This window comes from Lampetra fluviatilis, chromosome 3 (assembly GCF_964198595.1).
Source record: "Lampetra fluviatilis chromosome 3, kcLamFluv1.1, whole genome shotgun sequence".
In the NCBI taxonomy this organism is placed as follows: Eukaryota; Metazoa; Chordata; class Hyperoartia; order Petromyzontiformes; family Petromyzontidae; genus Lampetra; species Lampetra fluviatilis.
The window spans coordinates 26542755-26563093 of NC_136277.1; the positions used below are offsets into that span (position 1 = coordinate 26542755).

General features: G+C 40.4%; 2 protein-coding genes across 3 annotated transcripts in view; one reads left to right on the forward strand and one right to left on the reverse strand.

Moving 5' to 3' along the window:
* The window catches only part of CCDC171 (coiled-coil domain containing 171), a 34013-nt gene extending 23925 nt beyond the window's left edge, over positions 1-10088 (reverse strand). The window contains exons 1-11 of the mRNA XM_078885940.1: positions 9922-10088; positions 8647-8716; positions 7078-7228; positions 5973-6147; positions 5291-5481; positions 5040-5186; positions 4806-4898; positions 4363-4523; positions 3835-3973; positions 3488-3587; positions 1902-2008 (exon numbers count right to left, since the gene is read on the reverse strand). Coding sequence (XP_078742066.1) covers positions 1902-2008; positions 3488-3587; positions 3835-3973; positions 4363-4523; positions 4806-4898; positions 5040-5186; positions 5291-5481; positions 5973-6147; positions 7078-7228; positions 8647-8714 — 1332 coding nt within the window. The 5' untranslated portion in view covers positions 8715-8716; positions 9922-10088. The remainder of the gene's footprint in view (positions 1-1901; positions 2009-3487; positions 3588-3834; positions 3974-4362; positions 4524-4805; positions 4899-5039; positions 5187-5290; positions 5482-5972; positions 6148-7077; positions 7229-8646; positions 8717-9921) is intronic.
* Positions 10089-12758: 2670 nt separating this feature from the next.
* On the forward strand, positions 12759-20068 carry LOC144955786 (hepatoma-derived growth factor-related protein 3-like). Of its 2 annotated transcripts, XM_078885942.1 has the most exons (7): positions 12769-12823; positions 14989-15197; positions 16944-17017; positions 17235-17373; positions 17572-17760; positions 18481-18597; positions 18883-20068. In XM_078885942.1, the coding sequence occupies exons 2-7, from the start codon at positions 15126-15128 to the stop codon at positions 18886-18888; spliced, it is 597 nt and encodes a 198-aa protein (XP_078742068.1). In that variant the 5' UTR covers positions 12769-12823; positions 14989-15125; the 3' UTR covers positions 18889-20068. The 2 variants fall into 2 exon arrangements, with proteins under 2 accessions (XP_078742067.1, XP_078742068.1); XM_078885941.1 differs by lacking the exon at positions 18883-20068 and having other exon boundaries at positions 12759-12823; positions 18481-18826.
* Positions 20069-20339: the final 271 nt, after the last annotated feature.

Consider the following 20339-nt stretch of genomic DNA (forward strand, 5'->3'; position numbering starts at 1 on the left):
CAAGCATAAAATCCTATTCTGAAATATGAAGAACTGTTAGAATCACTGTTAACATCTGTCTTGTAGAGCATATGGCTCTTTAGGGGCATTCAGAGTCCTATCATCTACACCTACTTTTAAAACCTGAGCACATTTTTTAAGTGTTACACGCATATTTTTGTGCATCTTATAGGTTATTATATTGCAACATAATACGCTGACCAACACATGACCTAACACAAAAACCACATCCTGGATTGGGTTTACACTAAAACCTAGTTCAGCTGAATTCTGGATGGTATAAGAATCCGACATGTGAAAAAATGTAAAGTAATATTCCTTGAATTGATACTGCTTCGCTACCTCAAATCCACCTGTGCTATAAACATCTCCAAAAAAGAGTTGCCAAACATGTAAACACGGTAACATCTGTTTCAAAGTAAATGTGGTGTGCTCCTATTTTTTTTTACCAATTACGCTCTCAAAAAGCTACAAGGATTTCTTAAAAACTGAAGGGACTCCAATGCTGTGCTCGTAATTAGACCACCAGATCACTCAGTGCTGCTGGCTTTTGGCCTCAGTCCCACTGTTGTGGTCTCCCGAGGCCCACACTTGGCCAGTAATGAGACTCTCTGGGTGAAACGCAGCCTGACCCTGGCTACACGGACCCCCGTATGGATCTCTGCAGATGCCTGCATGGACGCCCTTTCCCCCTCATCCCTCATCGCGACAGCACAAATTATCCTCACTGAGTACATGCCGAGACGCACTCATTTGTCTCTCCCGTCTGTGGCAGCAGCAGCACTCTCTGGCTCTCCTGCTCAAGAACCACGTTAACTGCCGGAGGGTGGCCTCTCTGCTCGCAGATAATTTGCGGCGCGGAGCCAGGAACTGCAGTCCGAGCTGTCCCAGAGCAGGCCGTCTCGTGTCACCTCCGCCAGAGCAAGCGGCAATAAAGGCCCCTTTTCCAGATGTTCCATCAGTTAATCCAGCATGTAATGAAGTCATGCAGAGAGAGAAGATCAGGTTTATTAAATCTCAGCCTCTCTCCAAGCATCTGCTCGGTCATTACTTAAAGCACCAACAACAGATTTACAGCGCAGGGCCGCGGGGCAAGGGAAATTAACTAGGTGTGCTGAAACGGAGCCTGGGCCCCAAAGCACATCAATTATCCCGTCCTGGGCAGGGGGTGGTAGGACATGGTGCGAGCTGATCAGTGCCCCTCTTGGGCTGGCTAACAACCCAGGGTTGGCCTTAAAACTGCAACATAAATTCACAACGATAATTGCTTAAAATAAATAAAATAAAAAAATAAAAACTGCAAACTCCGAAGCATGATAAAATATACCTCAGAAATATTTGAGAGTGTAACTTTTTTCTTTCAAAACTACAAAATAATTCCTCTAAGTGTTCTACTTACTTGGAGACTGTGGCACATAGGAGCGCCAGCAGTGTACATATTATAAACAAATCTGTACTGTAGTGCCGCTGGCTACACCTGATTGTAGATGTGCAGATGACATTTTTATAATTCTTTTTATCCTACAGTCCAATCCTCCTGCAGTCAAATGCTGCCTCTTCACAGAGATTCCCCTAATCTAAATTCCTGCAGCCTCAGTGTGAAACTAGTTACCTTCATACTTCGATATTGAAAAAAAATACACACGGTCGACAAATAAAAACTGTGTGTTCATTTACGTCATAAACCTGCAATTACTCTGCAATGGCTCTTGTAAGCAAGGGACTTAAAAACGAGTTGATGAATGCAACTGTTTGCGTAGCAATTGGAGCCTTTGCTCCCAGTGCCCACCCTGTGGCATCCTGCCGCTTCGCGGTAAATGACCGCAGGCTGTACGTCCCCTGCTGGGCTGCTTACAGTCATGCGCCCGCTGCAGCCATTCCCCCCCCCCCCACCCCCTTACCTCGTTAGAGTTCTCTCGCAAGCGGCCCTGGTAATCTGTCAGGGTGAGCCGCAGGCTCTGCAGCACTGCCGAGGGACCCTGGCCCTTCTCTTGCTCCGTATGCGCCGCTGTTAAAAAGGGAAGCAAAAGATATGGAGAGAGGACACAAAAAGACAGCAGAGAGGGGACCGATGGTAGGAGCCGCAACATGCATCTCACCACGACATGATTAATTTAGTGCCTTGAAACCTGCAGCTTTCATACCGTGGAATTTTGCGAAAATAAAGGCAATAAGAATGTAAAGTAAAAACAGCAAGCAGTTAGAAAACATAAATCTCAGGATCAGGCAAAAAAATACACGGAACAAGGGTATTTAATTATCAATGTATTTTTCAGTGAAGCTAAGTTAGTAGAAAGCTTTTGCTTCAGATATAAACCAAAAAAATGCAGTCAGCATGGAAATGATCCAAGAGAAAAGATGAAATAGCTTGAGATGAAGAAAATGTATTTCTCAAACTCTCCACATGCATTCCTTTCTACATGAATGATTTACTATTTAATAATTTAAATGTAACAAAAACAAAGCTTAAACCAGTGACATAAAATAATATGCAGAACAGGTACAGGAAGATGTGGTTTAACAAAGGAATGCCAATGGGATACCAAACAGAGGAAGCAAAATACAGATGAAACATCCATGGCAAGAGACATTAAATTGAATAAAAATGGTTACAGCAATAGACAGAGTTGACAAGCCTAAGATGTCTCAGGCAAGTAAGAGCATGCAGCTTGCCAAGGCAGGAAAGAACACCCCTCTATTGAGGATATAAACATCTGTTTTTCAGCCACAAAACAAAAAACAAATATTTACATTACCACTTGGTTATGTTTACATGCAGAGGGTTTAAAGATTTTCATGATTATGGATAAGCAGTGTGATAATAACTCATGACCATGATTAGAAATTGATTAAAATATAATAAAAAATAACAATAATAAATAACATAAATAAAAACTACCCAAGCGTACCAAAACATATTAAGTCCCACAGTAGACATGATATCTCTGCAATGTTTGTTGCTGCAGGGGGTATCCTGCTGTCTTTACACAGATGAAAATCACATCACTTGCTGTTTACGTGCACAAGGCACTGTGACAGCCAGCTGTTCTACATTAACATTTAGTAAATTGTGCTTTTATTTCACAAGGGACCAAAATATTTCAGCCCTGACAAATAGTCCCAGCACTGCCAACTTTGATTAAATATTGTCATAAAACAAATTTTTAGAATTATACATATTCATTGTTTATAAATGCTGCATATAATTGCACTACTCTTTTGATGTGTCGTTGAAACTAAATAATTCAGTTTACTTAACGATGCCACATTTGTTGCAATGAATATTGCACTCGCAATTTAAAACAATATCACATTTGCAATATTTGCTTCGCACATTTTACTCGCACTCCAATTAGTGCCAAATGTACTGAATATTTTCTTTAATTTCAAAGGTTAATGTAATTGATTTAACATTTTTTAAAAATACATTTTTAATAAGCACATTTTAAAGAACAACACATCAGCAGTCTTTAAAACTTCAACAGACCAGGTGTCAAGGAACCGATTCCAAAGTTCTCCAGCAACATGTCCAAATCTCGGATGTGTCTCCCATACGTCTCTTCCAGGTATGCCTGCCTTTTCTTGGCCTATACGGCAGAAAATCCATCATGCACATATTTCACTCTTCACCCTTCGATCACATCCATATTCACCTATGGTAAATCTATATAAGATGAACACAATACAGATTATTATACCATTTGTTTCATTAAGCACAGGAGACGCACGACGTATCTGTGAACTAGTTACCGGGTATATTTGTTCAATTTACAGACGTGATCTTTACAGAGCTAACAATAATTGTAATAATAATGACACTGCAGGTGTCTTTACCAAGTTAAGCTCTTTGTTGAAGTTGGCTGAGATTTTCTCATTTGTCTGCAGCTGTATTGAGAGATCTGCGATATTTTTCTTCTTGTCTTCCATCTCCTGGGACATCTGCTTCACCGTGGCCGCTGACTCCTTTTCAAATCTGCATGTAAAGTAAATTAACTGTTGTCTCAAAAAGTAACTTGGATGATATTTTGGCACACAAATCAAAGCAGTATTACATAGACGTTCCACTTGTCCAGAGAATTTTGAATTTTTTTGAACTAAACTATGATCAGTTCAGGGGTTATCCTCAAAAATGTTTCCCAAATACGTATATCTACCAAATTAATAAATACCACGTGTGTTGTTCGTGAGTTTTCTGAACGCATTTGTACTCGTAAAGTTTAGAATCCATACACATCTTAGACTGTGGAATTTTAGACAATCCACGCCACCAAGGAATAGTCACCATGTCTGGGAAGCTATCCCAATTTCACACACCGACTTCATATTAAGCACGGCTGTGGTTTGAGCACACACCACACTTACTGGTGCAGACGCTCAGCGGTTTGTTGCACCTGTGCCCTTTCCTTCTCATAGGCCATTTCCAGCTGTCTGAACTGGTCTCGGATCATCTCCAAGTTGGAGTCGGCACTGCTTCTGGCCAACCTCTCTACCTCTAGCGAGGCCTCCAAGTCCCTGAGGCGCAGCTGCAATGGCCAAAGACAAAGTAATATATAACGTAACATTCTTAGCAGGTTAAAAACTACCTCTTTCAAATGAACTACAGGTCTAACAGGTACTTTGTAGAACACATTGAATTACTGAGCAAACGAAAGCCTGATAAAAGACTCAAGTATAATCGTGTGAAACCATCCACGTTCATTGTTTTATGGATAGTCAACTCGTTCATTGTGTGCAATTATTTCAAGCAAAACGCTGGTGTTTTAGCACCCTCTGCTGTTGATTTGTATAACAACAGCCACACATACCTGCACTATTTCTGAGTTAAACTTAGATTCCAGATGAGAAGCACGTTCTGCCTCGTTGCTGTCTTCCAAGCTCCTCAATCTCTGCTGGGCGACCTGCAGAAAAAAAACTCCATAAATAAACTGTAAAAGCAAACGTCAATTTATATGTCCGTAAAAGTAGTTATATTTTTCCCAGGCACTGACAACCATGTTTTACATTTCACGAGTGATATACAAGCAACATTTCCTAATTACCTCTAAATCTTTTTTCATCTTGGCCTCCCTTTGAGAAAAAGACTCAAGTTCACAAGTTTGCCGACGCAAAACTTCACTCTGATTGCATTTTTCTTCTTCCGCTAAATGCAGAGTGGACTGAAGTTTAGTCAGCACCTCCTTCTGTTCCTGTCCCACAGGAGAGAGTTGTTGGCTTTGATCATAGCACTGCCATTTCAATTCATCGAGTGACAACATTCTTCGTAGTCATATTATTTCAAACATTTAAGTACCTTTATAACTTGCTCTAGTTGGACACGTTCAGCGGAAATGCGTTTAGTCTGAGAGTGACTGTCTTTGTTTAATTTCTTCTGGCTGTCCAAATCCAGCCGAAGCCTGCACTGCTCTTCTTCTGCCGTCTGTTTGCAAATCCTCAGTGCTCGCTCCAGGTCAGACACCTTCTGCTGCAACTCTAAGGCATACGCTGTAAACGCATGTTATACACATGCATATAAATGTCACTGCAGTACATACAGCACTGTAGTTTTAAACAGGGCTTATAGTTTTTAATAATTCCATTTGCTGAATCACCAAAACTTAAATACCTCATGTTGTATTCACACGGCTCATGCTGTGCACAAACTATCAGTGTGATGGCAAATGAGTGCTTTTTTATGCCACTTGCACGACTGTGGTAGGAAATATCAGTTGAAAAGCACAGCAGGCACTCCGTGGATATGGGATGCCTGATTCCCTACATGTTGCTAAGAAAATAACATTCTTTTATATATATAAAAATCTAAATTCTGTGTATTAAAACTTAGTTCACTGTAATGTGTTATTTATTACAAATGTCTTGCTATGCCAACAAATATTACAGCTTTTTAACTCTGGAATTTGTTCAGCAAATGTAAAAGCAGACATAATAATTGCATGCTGTGTCATTGTTTTGGAAACAAAACAGGCAAAACATACCTTTCATCTCATCATTTGTTTGAACAGCGAGCACGATTTTCTCCTCAAATAGGCGTTTTTCTGCACATGCCTCTTTCCTGCTCAGGGCCAGGTCATATTCCAAATCCTGTCGAAGTGCCTCACCCTTTTCCAGCTCAGCTCGTAGCCTCATCACCTGACTGTCCAAAATTAGGACCTACATATATGAAAATGCATACACAAATACGCACAGGTACAATCAACTGCGCAGTTATACGTAAGAACGTGCTTTGAAAAGTAAACTAAGGTACAAATTACGCGAACATAATTATATCGAAAATCTTCTTAAATAAATAACTATCATCCTATAATCATATTATTGACACTCCCAAATCTATCTGCACAACATATATTATCCTCTCAATGAGTCTTCTTATTACCCGAGATTTTGCGTAGGAAAAAATGGTGATGCAAAAATGGTGGCAAATTCATCCTAATTTCCAAGCCTTTACACAAAGAGGATCGACTGGCAAAACATGTATGCTATTTGTTTATCCACACTTTCCGGCTCAGAATATATGAACCACCCACAGCAACCCCACATCACATCAAAAGAGAGGAGGTGCAGTGTATACCTAAATAAATAGACGATAATTGGAAACTAATTAACAAAATAAATTAATAATCACATTTAGTTTTGTTTTGCTGTTGGGCCAATTGTGTTGACAAGTATGTATTATCTGACATGGCTCAACTATCTCAATCTGTCCAGGGCTGCTGATAATCAACTGCAGATTAAGTCAACAGAGGCCTCAATTAGATACCAATACAAGATATCAATAATACAAATTTCAAATTGGAATTCATGCAATGGTTTTGATTTCTAACAATACTTTCCCTAATTGTACATGAAAAACATATCTACTGTTTGTCATTGTATGGCATAACTGTACCTCCATAGCCAAATATTTCCTTTGTAACAGATCGTTCCTGGCACATGGGCTGGCAACGGCAAAGGTCCGGTTGCCGAACATTGTAATTTCCTTCGGAAAACACTGTGTGTAGCTGATCTCAATAAAATGAAGCCTCCAATAGTTCCATACCTACAAAATCAAACATGTAAAACAGATATTCAAGTGGCATTTACCTCTTGATTATGTTTGCTTGTAAGCTCCACCTTTTCATTCTCAGACTGGTTTAGTTTCCGACGAACGTCTGTGATTGTCTCATATTCAGCTGCATTATCTGCCTGTAGTTGCCTTAGTTGAGACTGCAAAAGATGTACAGTGTCCTGCAACCTAAAAACAACCGGATATAATTAGCAGACATATGTAAACACTGAAAAGCAAATACGTACTGTGTATGGTAAAAAAAGGTTAATTTTATTAAATAACATGTATTTGAAAACCAGATCAGAAACCTCGTTAGATGCATACTTAATGCCAATGAACACTGAAAAGGCAGAATAGAGTTTCACGACAAATAAAAGTTCCAAAAGTCTCGAAATGAAAACTTTCCAAATAAAAATAACGCTGCAAAACACAACATACAGTGCTGTATTACGGCTTCAGAGTGACAAAAATAGCAGTACGGTATTCCTATTCTTCAAATTCCAGTATGCATATTCTGTGGACGCGATACTTCTTTGTCGGGATGGCGACCCAGCCAGCATAATTTTGGTTTCAATCATCTAGAATCCTACACGTGTTCTACTTTGAATCCATGACCATCCACCAACGGTTGTCACCATTAAGTATGCCAGCCAAGGCAAGGTTCCAGGGTGTGGCACTGCAGTTGCAAAAGCTGCTACTTAAAGCCACTATATGGTAAACTGACTCAATCGTCAGGACAAACTGCAAGGAAACCACCCTTGCAGATGTTTATGTTGGTTATGCAAATGTTGCTATCTTTTAAGCTCACCAAATCAATATTCTGTGCTTATGTGCATGTGTCACTCACTACCTCAAGACATTGTATCGTAATATAGCAAAAACAACCATTATACTGTAACTCCATAGGGGCCGTCCATAAATGACGTCACGCACCTAGGGGGGGGGGTCAGTCATTTGTGACGAGACGATGTGTGAAAAATGTGACGTCACATCAAAATGCGCAACTTTAAATAAATATAGACAACACGTTCTACTTAATTAAATATGTTTTAATAAGAGTGCAGCACCACATTAAATACGCACTACAATGACAATAGTTTAAAGCGATTTGAAGCATGTTTTATTTTTTGAGGGGGGGGGGGGCGCAGAGCTTTGTGACGTCATATTTGAGGGGGGGGTCTGACTTTTTGTGACGCCGTGTGACGAGGGGGGGGGGTCAAAAATCGTCCATCGCGTGACGTCATTTATGGACGGGCCCTTATACAATGTGGTCGTTTTGGGTGGTCAAAGGTATCGTGAAAATAAATTGAAAGGGTTACTAAGAGATGCTGCAAGGGTTGGCGAAAATAATGGAAGAGGCAGGGATGAGATGCGGAGACATGAGAAGAGGAACTGGAGGAATGTTGGAAAGTACGAGTAAAGTTAACCAAGTGATGTTTTGGCAGACAACCGGCAATCGTGTGAAAACCACAAAGGAATCGATGATGACATACAGTACTCGAATTTAACCAACTCTAGTCAGTATTGGAAGCCATGCTAAACCAACCGTTCCATGCATTTGCAATACAGTCGTTAAAAACTATTGTTTAAAAAACGACACATACCCGTGTACGTCATGGTCGCTGCTGTCAGGGTGCAGCGACTGCGTTAAATCACTGTTGACAGCCTCCATATCTGTGGATTAATGAAAATTACATATTCTTCAAATGTTTACCAGCAACAGAACAAAACAAAACACATTGCACTAGCTGTACTAAATTGTTTCCAGCGGCACTCAAAGAGTGTCTCCACCCTCCGACAAAAGTGGCGCGATGCTCACCTCTTGCCTCGATCCCGAGTCATTTTGGAAATTCCACATTCCCGCGGCCGGGGCCACTGTCTCCGTTAGAAAAGCCGTTAAGTTTACGGACCCTGATTGGATGCTACGATGTTAACCAGAGCACTGCACTCTACAATAAGTACAGCAACCGCACCAACACAACTGATTGCAAGAGTTGTACCAAAAAGTATCGGCCACATTAATAACGATTGCATTTGTTTCAAATGTCACTCAACAATGCACCCCAGCACTGGCCACAGTCTCTGTCTGTCGCCTGATGAAGCTGGTTGTAATTACTGGCGAAACGTCGTACTCAAATTGTAAATGTTGTGGCTTTGCTCTCCAACACACCTGTGTGCTGTACTCGTAACGAATTGCCATGTTCTATTTACGTGACAACCCTTACTAATTGGCTGTGTCGGGTGGTGGCGGGTATAAGGACACTGATGTATTTACGCGATCTAACCCAAAACAAACCTGTATTATGGATGATATTGGTCGCGAAAGCCGACGTGTTACACCGGCGTCGTTGGCCGTTTGGGCTATCGTCGCTTATACCATGCACCACTGCCAACGCAGTATCATCAAACAAACAAAATAAAAGCAAACAAACAAATGTTCATCAATCACAAAACTACGACAACACGGCGGCGTAAGCTCCTTTTCCTTGCGTTGCCACGGCAATGGGAGACGCCGCATCGCCCGGGGGGTGCCGGGCGCTGCCAAACAAGAAGCGCGGCAACCTCAGCGGGAACACGCGGAGCACCGGGTGTGCGTTGCGGCGTCCTCTTAATCCCTCACCTTCTCACGGACTCTTTATCTATTCTCTCTACCCGAGGTCGCGCAGGGAAGTTGACAGGGTGAGGGGACGGACAGCCACGCGAAGCACCGGGTGTGCGTTGCGGGGTGCTCTTAATCCCTCACCTTCTCACGGATTCTCTCTCTCTCTCTTCTCTCTATTATCTCTTCTCGAGGTCGCACAGGGAAGTTGACAGGGTGAGAGGACGGACAGCCACGCGAAGCACCGGGTGTGCGTTGCGGGGTGCTCTTAATCCCTCACCTTCTCACGGATTCTCTCTCTCTTCTCTCTATTATCTCTTCTCGAGGTCGCACAGGGAAGTTGACAGGGTGAGGGGACGGACAGGCGCCGGTCTTCTTCACCACCACCACCACCACCCCCCTCAGCTGTTCTCTTCACCGCCAGCAGTCGACGGAGCGCACGCTTGAATCGGACGCCATTTTCTCCCGTTGGCTGTAATCGCCACTTCCGGCAGCGCGCTGATTGGCCGGTGGGATGAATGACGCGCGCTGATTGGCCGGTGGGATGAGTGACGCACACGGTGGGGGAGGGGGGACGTCACGCGGAATTCCACCCCGCCCCCCACGCAAACAGCTGTTCTACATTCTGTACTGCAGGAGGAATCCGATGAGCCATGAAGCTCTTTTTTGCAGATGTCCAATAAGGGGGGGGGCGGGTCAGAGCGTTACAAAGACAACCAATACAAAATGACGATTGGAGTGCAAAGTATAAGAAATGTAAATAAAAAACTTAACAAAAACATACAAAACTATGCTATAAAAATATGAATTCCTGCAGTCACGAAAGCTTTAAGTCGATATTTATGCTATTTTGTTTTTATCTTTCGAGGTAAGGCCCACTGAGCTGTTTGCTTCTTTTTCAGAAGCGACCTGGCCACAGATGATAGCTCAACTCGACATATTTGTAATTAACACTGTTGCCTTAAAAGGAAAACAAACAATATTCAACGTTCTAGATTTGAAGCTTTCGTGACTGCAAGGATTCATACTCTCTAAGGGGCCGTCCATAAATGACGCCACGCGATTTTGGACGATTTTTTGACCCCCCCCCCTCGTCACAAAAAGTCAGACCCCCCTCAAATATGACGTCACAAAGCGCTGCCCCCCCCTCCCAAAACCATATTTCCATTTTGAATATAAAACATGCTTCAAATCGCTTTAAACTATTGTCATTGTAGTGCGTATTTAATGTGGCGCTGCACACTGATGTTGTAGGAGAAAACATTTATTAAAAAGTATATTTAATTAAGTAGAACGTGTTGTCTATATTTATTTAAAGTTGCACATTTTGATGTGACGTCACATTTCTCAACCCCCCCCCCCTCGTCACACATCGTCACAAATGTCTGACCCCCCCCCCCCCCCCTAGGTGCGTGACGTTATTTATAGACGGCCCCTTATTGACAAATCTGTCGAGTTTTGTTATTTGTGCTTGTGTACCGCTGGTTACACAGTATGGTACCATCAAATCATGTGTTTCTCATTGAAATACTGCAGTGGGGAGTGGTGGTGCAGCGGTTAGCGCACTATCTTCTAGAGCTCCCTACAATGGCATGGGCCCCCACCCTTCACCAACCTGCATTGACCGGCGTGGTGAAGTATGGTCAAACAACCCTCATGACCAACATCGTTCAGTAGGCCCTCATCCAGTCGTAGATTAACACAGAGGCTGTACACGTTCAGTAACCAACAGAGTGAGTTTATTCGCTGGGGTGTTTTTCTTGCTTTAAGAGGATTGATTCCCTTCTGTTTTTAACTATCACCACTCGTAGGTTTCCCAAGTGAGCAATGTGAGGACTAACGTTGAAAAATCTGCTGAAAAGCTAAATTTGACATGTCAACCAACAGCCTTTCACTTTCTTTGACAGACCGTTAAAGCCACCATTACTCACTTTTCTGAGCTCTATTTAACACGAACTCTCACCTCCCATAATATTTTACTGCAATCAATAGAACCCCATAGCGTTATAGTGCCTTTTATGTCCTTTGTGGCAATAACACTAATCCCAAACTTCGTGTGAATGTTATCCACTTTTTTACGCGAACCACATCAAATTTATTGTATTTTTTACATGAGGCCACCAGTACAATCTTCATTGTGTCGGCCAGAATTTGATACGTTATTGTATGTGCTCACAATTTGACGAGCCAATTTGACATCACGGTTTTGCCAATAAGTTTGTGAAACCAACATGAGTTCTCTTTTCAGGGCACTCGTGGCGAGACAAGGTTAGTACTGGATTGTAACTCAACATTTTATCATCGATCTCGTACTGGCATTGGTAAGTTCCAGCTTACCTTGCCCATGCTCAACCTGATGCTCACGGATCGCGGACTCGATGATGAGGACCATGCCAGGATACCTGGCGAGAGGCGATGGATCATGAAACCTGGAGGAACATTCTAAACGGGCCCATTGACGGCTTAATGACGACGAATATTTAAAGGAGATTTTACACCCAATTATTAGCTGCAGTAATTAACAACTATGATGAAATTATCATTAAATTCCACATTATTAATGGAGATATACGTAGGGTATTGTAAGTCATTGGAGACAAATGGTGGCATTGCTGAGGGTCTGAAAATTAGTGTGACATTGAAAATAACTACGCAGAATACCTATGCATTGATTTCATAAATGTAAGAAATTGTGATGCTCCTCAATTAATGTACTGTACTTCATGACAGAGCAGCTTCAGTATTACAACAGGGACAAAGTGGACACATAAAATAGCCTCATATTGCTTTCACATGGCTTGGAAATTACCCTCACTTGGAATGGGGCTCTGTGATTTCATCTTCTTTCCCCGGAGGCAATGTTTAAAAAGAGCTTAGGTTTTATGAATTGTTAGAATTTATAGAGATATTGACTTTAATCTTTGACATCGGAAAGAAATGACCCTGAGAGTTGAACCCTCACTTCACATATAGAGACCACATCACATCTCGGTGCTGATGTTTGCAATGACACAGCTGACTGCTTGTTGGGTTATGCAGGATACCTGGATATTATCCATCATTGTATACTTGTAATCATTATCATCAGCCAAGATGAAGCCACCACTGGGCTGGACGAATGCATCCGCAAGCTGCCACCATCTCTCACAATCCTGCGATGTGCTAATCCACCTCGCACTCGTGCACGATCTGATTTCTACGCTCCATATTCTTGGTTGACGTTTTCTGGGACAGATTATATTCGTTGTCTGCCACTCCATCACTATTCTTCACCACTGATCATCAAGCCCATTTGTTTATTGATGGAGAATGCGTGTGCACGTGTCCGTGACTGTGTGTGGTAGTGTAAGCGGTCAGTGGTCTGCTCTACGAATTTTGGCAACCTGAGTTCGATTCCCGCTCACGGCCAACACCTCCCCTAGGTTGACTCAGCCTCAAATGAGTACCTGGTGCATTGTGTAAGCATCGCCATTCTACCATAGATTGAAATAACTTTTAATGAAAAGTATTTAACCAAATCGAACTGTTTTTGTAAAAAAACGTTTATGTAATACTTTAATATAGTGCTGTATAAATTCAATACTGTATAGATATACACCGGTTACACGATACACTAGCATCCTGAATGTAGTGGAGAATTATATTCAGTAACATTGCTACAAAATTACAAAGATGAAAATATTTTTATTTTCATTTGTACTGTATTCTATTGCAGGAAAGTAGGAAGTACGACAACCTTGAGTCGATTCTAATGTAGTCATCCATGACTAATTCTATAATGAAAATGAAATCCATTAAATGGTCAGCTAAATTGGAAAATTATGAATTACTTCTGAATTGATTATGAAGCAACACAGGCTGAAAATAATTTCAGAATTTTAACCAGTTCTGTGCGTTCGTTTATTTGCATCTTAAATCTATCAAAAAGCAATGTTTGGCACTGACAAATAAACATAGATGGCCTCCCCCCTCCACACACTCATTCCCAATTGGCTCTAACTTGGGATGGGCAAAAAAAAACATTGATACATCGGTGACACTAATGTTTTGGCTCCGATGTATATGAATGTTTTGATCCTTCAACAACAGCCTCGTGACACTGTATTTTTCCTATGAAATTATTATTAATTTGTTTTCCGATTTCTCATGGAAAGTAACGTATTGGGTGTTTTATTCATCGTTGTTCCTGAATCACAGCCCTCTCACGTTTTATTACATGGGGGACTCGAATGACCCAGGCTCCAATAACCCTAAAACTTCATGTAATTCGGGGATTACACGGAGTTTGCTGTACCTCTCGATATCGGCGGAGACCATTGATCTTAAAATCCGCGGATTTATGGATCTCTTTGGCGAATTCTTGCAGTAATCATGAGCGTACGGCGCCGGCGCGAAATATCGCGAATTATGGGATCAATGTCCGAGGTGCGAGCGAATTTAAGCTATTTTGTAACCCATTGTTTCTCTAAACAATAAACACCGCCTTTGAATATTCACTTTTTTTTAAGTCGAACATCGAAAAAAATCTATTTTTTTCGATAATGGCTATCGATCTTTTTTTACTTTACATATATCCCACCATTAACGATTTTAGTAGCAATTCACGAACATTCAGATGTAATGCATTGAAAAAACTAAATACCTGTCAACCCATACGTTTTACACGTATAGTTGTACAGGAAAATTTAGTTTTCAGGTCCACATGGCGTACAGCCTTTTCAATACGGCAAAAAAATGTGTTTATCTATTTGTTTGTGTTTCTCCCACGATATTGGACGTTGTAGGATGCATTTTAAGATTTATTTATTAGGGCACAGGGTGACCAATAAGGTCTGAATTGGTCTGTAATAAGAAGGCTGTCATAAAGGGTTTTATAGGTATGCCTTGAATTGTATAAAATAAGACAACTAAATGGCTGTTGCTGCTGCTGTAGTAAACATTTATTATTTATAATTCCTAAAAGCTGAGAAGCATTCATGTTTTACAATAAGTTTGCCTGAACGTTCTCAATCTTAATTTTCAAAGTCTCGATTCAGAAAAAAAATCTCTCTTTGACCGCTCTCGGCCGCCGTAACCCATTCCAGATCGTTACGGGTGAGCGCATCTCATCGTGCGGGGTGGGGGGGACGAGGTCAGAACAATTCATTTTAAAGAAATCCACCGCTCGTTGCGTCGTACGCCCATTAACCAAACATCACAATAACTATGTAACGCTATGTTATTTAAATAAAATGTCGTGTGTTCACAAATTTAAAATATAATTGGACTGTTAGTGACAATGGGTTACCGACCACGAACACCATCAAATCCATCTTCTCCTCACCCTCCCCCAACGTCGGGCGCGCAGTTGGATTCGCCCAAAGCGAGGCTCCGCGGCGTAAAGGCGCGCATTGTTAATGCCTCTTAATCAATTATAAACAACAAACATCAACAACAACAAACGCAAACAGCACAACCCCCCCAGCCTTCGTCTATGCTCTAACCATGGCCCGAACGTTTCAGCCGGGTGACTTGGTTTTCGCTAAGATGAAGGGCTACCCGCACTGGCCTGCCAGGGTAAGAGCGCTGTGGCCGCCAAAATCGCGCGGCTTCTCTGCTCCCACACCACCACCACCCCCCTTCCCCGGTCCTTTTGCGCCGTCTGTCGATTCTCCGTGGCGGTAAGGGAAGCTTAAGAATATGATGATCGCATGGGAAGGGGGGAGTAAAGTTAGTCATCCTCCTGCCTGCGTGCATGCAAACGCCCGCTGCTCGTGGTGGTTGAGGCAGATCGGCTTTAAAAGTTGTCCGCGGCCTGACGCGGGCTTTTTCGTCTGGGGCCCGGCTCGGTACGCGATGGTTTTGCACGGATGTTTTTTTTTTATTTTATTCATCGTTTGCACATGCATTGCAGCTACGGTGCAAAGCTCGTGCATTTTGAACCGATGTGCAATGATGCTTTTTGCACATGAAATGTACAGGTACGGAGAAAGGCTCACACTGCCAGGGGACGTATTTTTAATAACGTGGCCGTAGCGGCAAATGTCAAGCGCTGATGATTTATGTGCGGCTCCATACATCTGAATTCGGTTACAGGAAAACGTCATGCATTTTAATTGATGCGCACGAATTACGTTTATACCTGAAATCGGGTACGGACAAACCTCATGGCAGGGGGGGGGCATCTGTAACAGCTGTAAAGGCAAACCTCGTGCGCTGGTGCGGTGATGAATTTGCATGAATCTGAATAGTTACAGGCTTTTTGCACCGATGTGTTCGTATCGTTGCTTCTAAATACCGCTGCGGGAAAACTTATTTTTGCAATGACATTAGATAAATGTATACACAAACATCGTGTATTGGCCATTGTGTTTTGTTTCTATAAAAAAGGGGGAAACCTATTCTCAATTGTGTACATGTTTTGTACCCGAGTGCAAGTACAAACAAAACTTGTTTCCATTTATTACAGGAAGCATCTTAATACTGCACAGGCAAAACCGCACGTGTTTGGTGCCAAGGGTCCTTTCTGAATCTTGGAAAACTTATATCTGCATAAATGTCGCAAGCCCTTTATCAATTTTGTAACAGCCAACTTGAAACTATATTCAAGTGAAATGTGGATTAATATGAATTCAAATATAGTTAGCATTTTTGTGTGCATGTAGGCTTAAAATGGTAATTATTTTACTCAGGATATTGCAAATTTTAAATTAGTGCATCCGTTTGTCAGTTAAACTTCCAATTCCCTCCCTCGCCATGATGCATGCATATAATCCAACGGCGAATCACAGATATATGGAACTCCCAATACTACTGGGCTGCAATGTGACCAGGAGATAACACAGCTATTGGCTTATGAACCTCGTACTCAAAACATTCTTTAAAATTGATGTCTATAATCATCATAGGGCAGGATCCTTTGGAAAATAGTGTGCTGAGATTCAGTGATACTTTCCTGGATAAAATACATAAATTATGGTGATATACATTCCCACTGGCGTTATGCATGGAGCCAAATTTCATTATTGATTGCATTATACAGTATAAACAAAACGCACAAGGTCCACCAAAATATAAAATGATGCAATAGTGTGTATAAACAAAACGCACAAGGTCCACCAAAATATAAAATGATGCAATAGTGTCTGGTAAATGTGCAATTTGATTTTACAGATTGTGACTTGAGACTGCATTCATTGCAGCACATGCGTACAGTGTTGCACATTAACAGCTCAGTAAGTATTGCACATGCACAACACAGTGGCTTTATCTCCTTAAAACAACACACCGTATTTTCACTGTTGAATTGTGTGGTGTGTGCAGATCGACGAACTTTCCGATGGAGCCGTAAAACCGCCAAACAAATATCCCATATTTTTCTTTGGCACCCATGAAACGTAAGCCCAAACACCATTGTATTAATCATATAGACTACTCTATATTATAATTCACATAGTAAATAAATACACCGTATATATGCTGCATATATGTGTACAACAGATACATTTTTGTGTTGCTATCATTGTAAAATAAGTTGCTTCCTTACTGACTGTAAGGGATTTAATTTCTGGCCACGGTGTACAAGTCAATAACTTATTGCATATGTTTCATTAGTGCCTTCATCAACGCAAAAGATATCTTTCCATACAAAGAATACAAGGACAAGTTTGGAAAGCCAGGGAAGAGGAAAGGATTCAACGAAGGACTATGGGAAATAGAAAACAATCCCACAGTAAAGTTCAGAGGAAATGAAGTAAGTGATTACTTGGGGTGAAAGTTCCTTGGAATAAATGCAAGCAATATTTAAATACAGCAGAGGGGGCCAGAGGACGTAACATCAAGCACAATTTTTTGCTCTTTGCTATCGTGGATGTAAATGCACTTTTAAAAAATGTTTTCTCCTGCTTTTGTGTGTTTTTTTGTTTAATTGTGCACTGATTCTTTGCATTAGGAGCAGTCGGGCTCTTCTGAAACGGAGCAGGATCAGAAGGGCGAGAAGGTGGAGGAGAGCAGTGATGAGGAGGGCAAGTTGATCATTGATGAGCATGGGAAGGAAAAAGACAAAGAAAAGGAGAAAGAGAAGGAGATAGAGAAGGGAAACAAGCTTGCTGTAAAACGGAAGAAGTCTCCAAATGAAGAGGTTTTTATTTTAAGTTGATGTTACTTTCCAGATACAGATTGCTTTAGGTTTTTATTGATGCACAAATTAATGGATTTTGTTTTGTTGTATTGAAGTGTTTAATCCTGAAGATGTTAGTTTTAATTAACTTAAAATGTATATAGTTATTTTGACCATTATAGTTATATTTATGTAAATTACATCACTTGCGATATTGATCATTAACAGTGTACAAAACTAGCACACTTTCCACATAGACACCAATAAGGTTGATTACCGGCCTTCACAGTCTGATCACAGTAAATTAAATTAGCTGCTTAGTCGTGTAAAAACTCAACAATTACGATTTTATTTCTTGTATTTCATGTTCTCTTACTGCTTGCAGAGGAAGGCTATATCTTAATTAAATTGCTTTTAAGATTTAAAAAAATCCAATTATACATTGTTACAGATAATTAGTTGGTATAACTATCAGGCTAAGTTGACACTTTTACATTCGTTACCAGGCTCATAAGTAACAACTTTTTCCTGGCCCTATATGTAGTTAATCGTTTGATCTGTAAGCTTAGCATTCCATCCTGCTTTACGAGCAGTTGAATGTATCTGCTATTAAGATTTAAGGAAAAACTTTACTAACAAAGGTATGAAAAAGGAAATCACATAGCTTGTCTTGTTACAACTATGATCACGCATTTAAAATTAAGGTAAATAAAATGTATGTTATATATATTTTTTCTCAAGTCAGGGAAGCGGACAAGGTCAGATGACCAGGAAAATAAAGAGGATCAAGACAGTAATTCGGAGCACGAGCAAAACACGGAGCAGGTTGCAAACTCTCCAGAAAAGCCCAGCGATGAGGTGACTTCTGTTACGATAAAAAAAAATCATTGGGATGCTTTGAAGGACACCTGAATAACATTGGATTTGCAATCATCATGCCTCATGTATTTTTCTTACCATGTAAGAACATGACCATAATTTCCATGGCATATTTTTATATCAAATGTGTTTGCATAAAAAAAAAGTTAAATATTGCATAGTCCATTGTAATTGTTTTAAATATAACCAACAACTGATGGCATATACAGAGTATTCAAATATGCTGAACACTCATTCAACTTGTTTTCCTTTTTTTCTTTTCAGACTTAATTCTGTCAACCAGAAGTCAAATTATACATTAATTATTCTGGTATGCCACCTTCAAGTGAACATTTCCTTTGTGCACCAGTATGCCAATTTTAAACTGCTTATGTATTGTCCAGAATCATGTGGTATTATCTCACTGAATACCAGTTTTCAGTGTTTTACTGTGCTTTGTTTTGTATTACCTTAGGCTTTGCTGGTTTGCGTTGTAATAGCTCTTTTGTGTTGTATATCTAAATTGCCTTTCAATGTATATGTAATGCATATTAGTTGTGAAAATATAGTTTTACTTTTGATCTGCTTTATAAATGTTTCAAAACAAGTTTTCTATCCATGTCTGTGTATTTGCAAATAAATGTAGTGTAGAAAATGCATCTAAAAAACATAATGTAAAAGTTTTATAACAGATTTTTGTTGCAAATGACGTGGGTTTTTACAAACAATACACTTAAAATGTACAGCAAAGTCATGTTCTGATGAGTGTTGCATTTTATTTTAATTGGTATAATTGCAGTTAAACACTTAAATTCCTGTGGTTTTGTTAGTGTCCTAAATTCGGATAGACTGAGAATCTGATGTGATGTGATTTGTTGTATTATGTGACTGCACATATTCCAGGGGATTGGAATTGATTTTATGACTGCGTATTTCTTTTATGAGTCTGTTTACTTTATCCCCATTCATTCATGTAGTGTTACCACTTTTGTTAATGTAATTTCTCTTTAAATAAAGTGTACACTGTACTCTGAAAGCTTCATTATGCAGTTTATCTGCCGTAGCTAAGTGTTAAAGTAGTTATAAATCGCACTTCATACGAATAAATTGTGTGTGTGCGGGTGCATAACAATGATGTACAATGAAACGAAAATGTATGTGTAACACACGATAATGTGAAAAGACCACAAATGGGGACCAGCGCCCAAACATGTTTGAGATTGTGAAAATGTGGTTAAAATTTAAAGATAAGCTCCCAAAATTACTCTGGTTTGTCAAAAAAGTGTATTAAAACATGCTACAGTATAGACAACATGAATGGGTGAAATTGGGGAAAGCAGCGAATGGTACAAACGAAAATGTAAATTACAGCAAATTGTGATGTATAAACATTATCTTCCTTTTCACTGGACTATGCCTCAGTTTTTCAATTTGCATAGTACATTTGTGGCATACGTGTAAGTTGTGTAGCTGTTAGGCTCTCAAAATATTTTCAACAAGGGTATACAATTGAAATGTATGATAGGGAACACCGCAACGTATAACATCTGACTTGGGTTTCACTTGAAAATATAAAAAATGTAGGGAACAATATTTCCCTTGAGTAATATTTCTTTAAAAAAAAATATGCCATGTTATAATTAAGGTTCAAGTACACGTAGTTTTCTCCCACCTGACCGTGTTATGTTTACCAAGTGTCTATCATCCCAATTCAAGTTGTAGACGTATAACTTCGTGTCAGA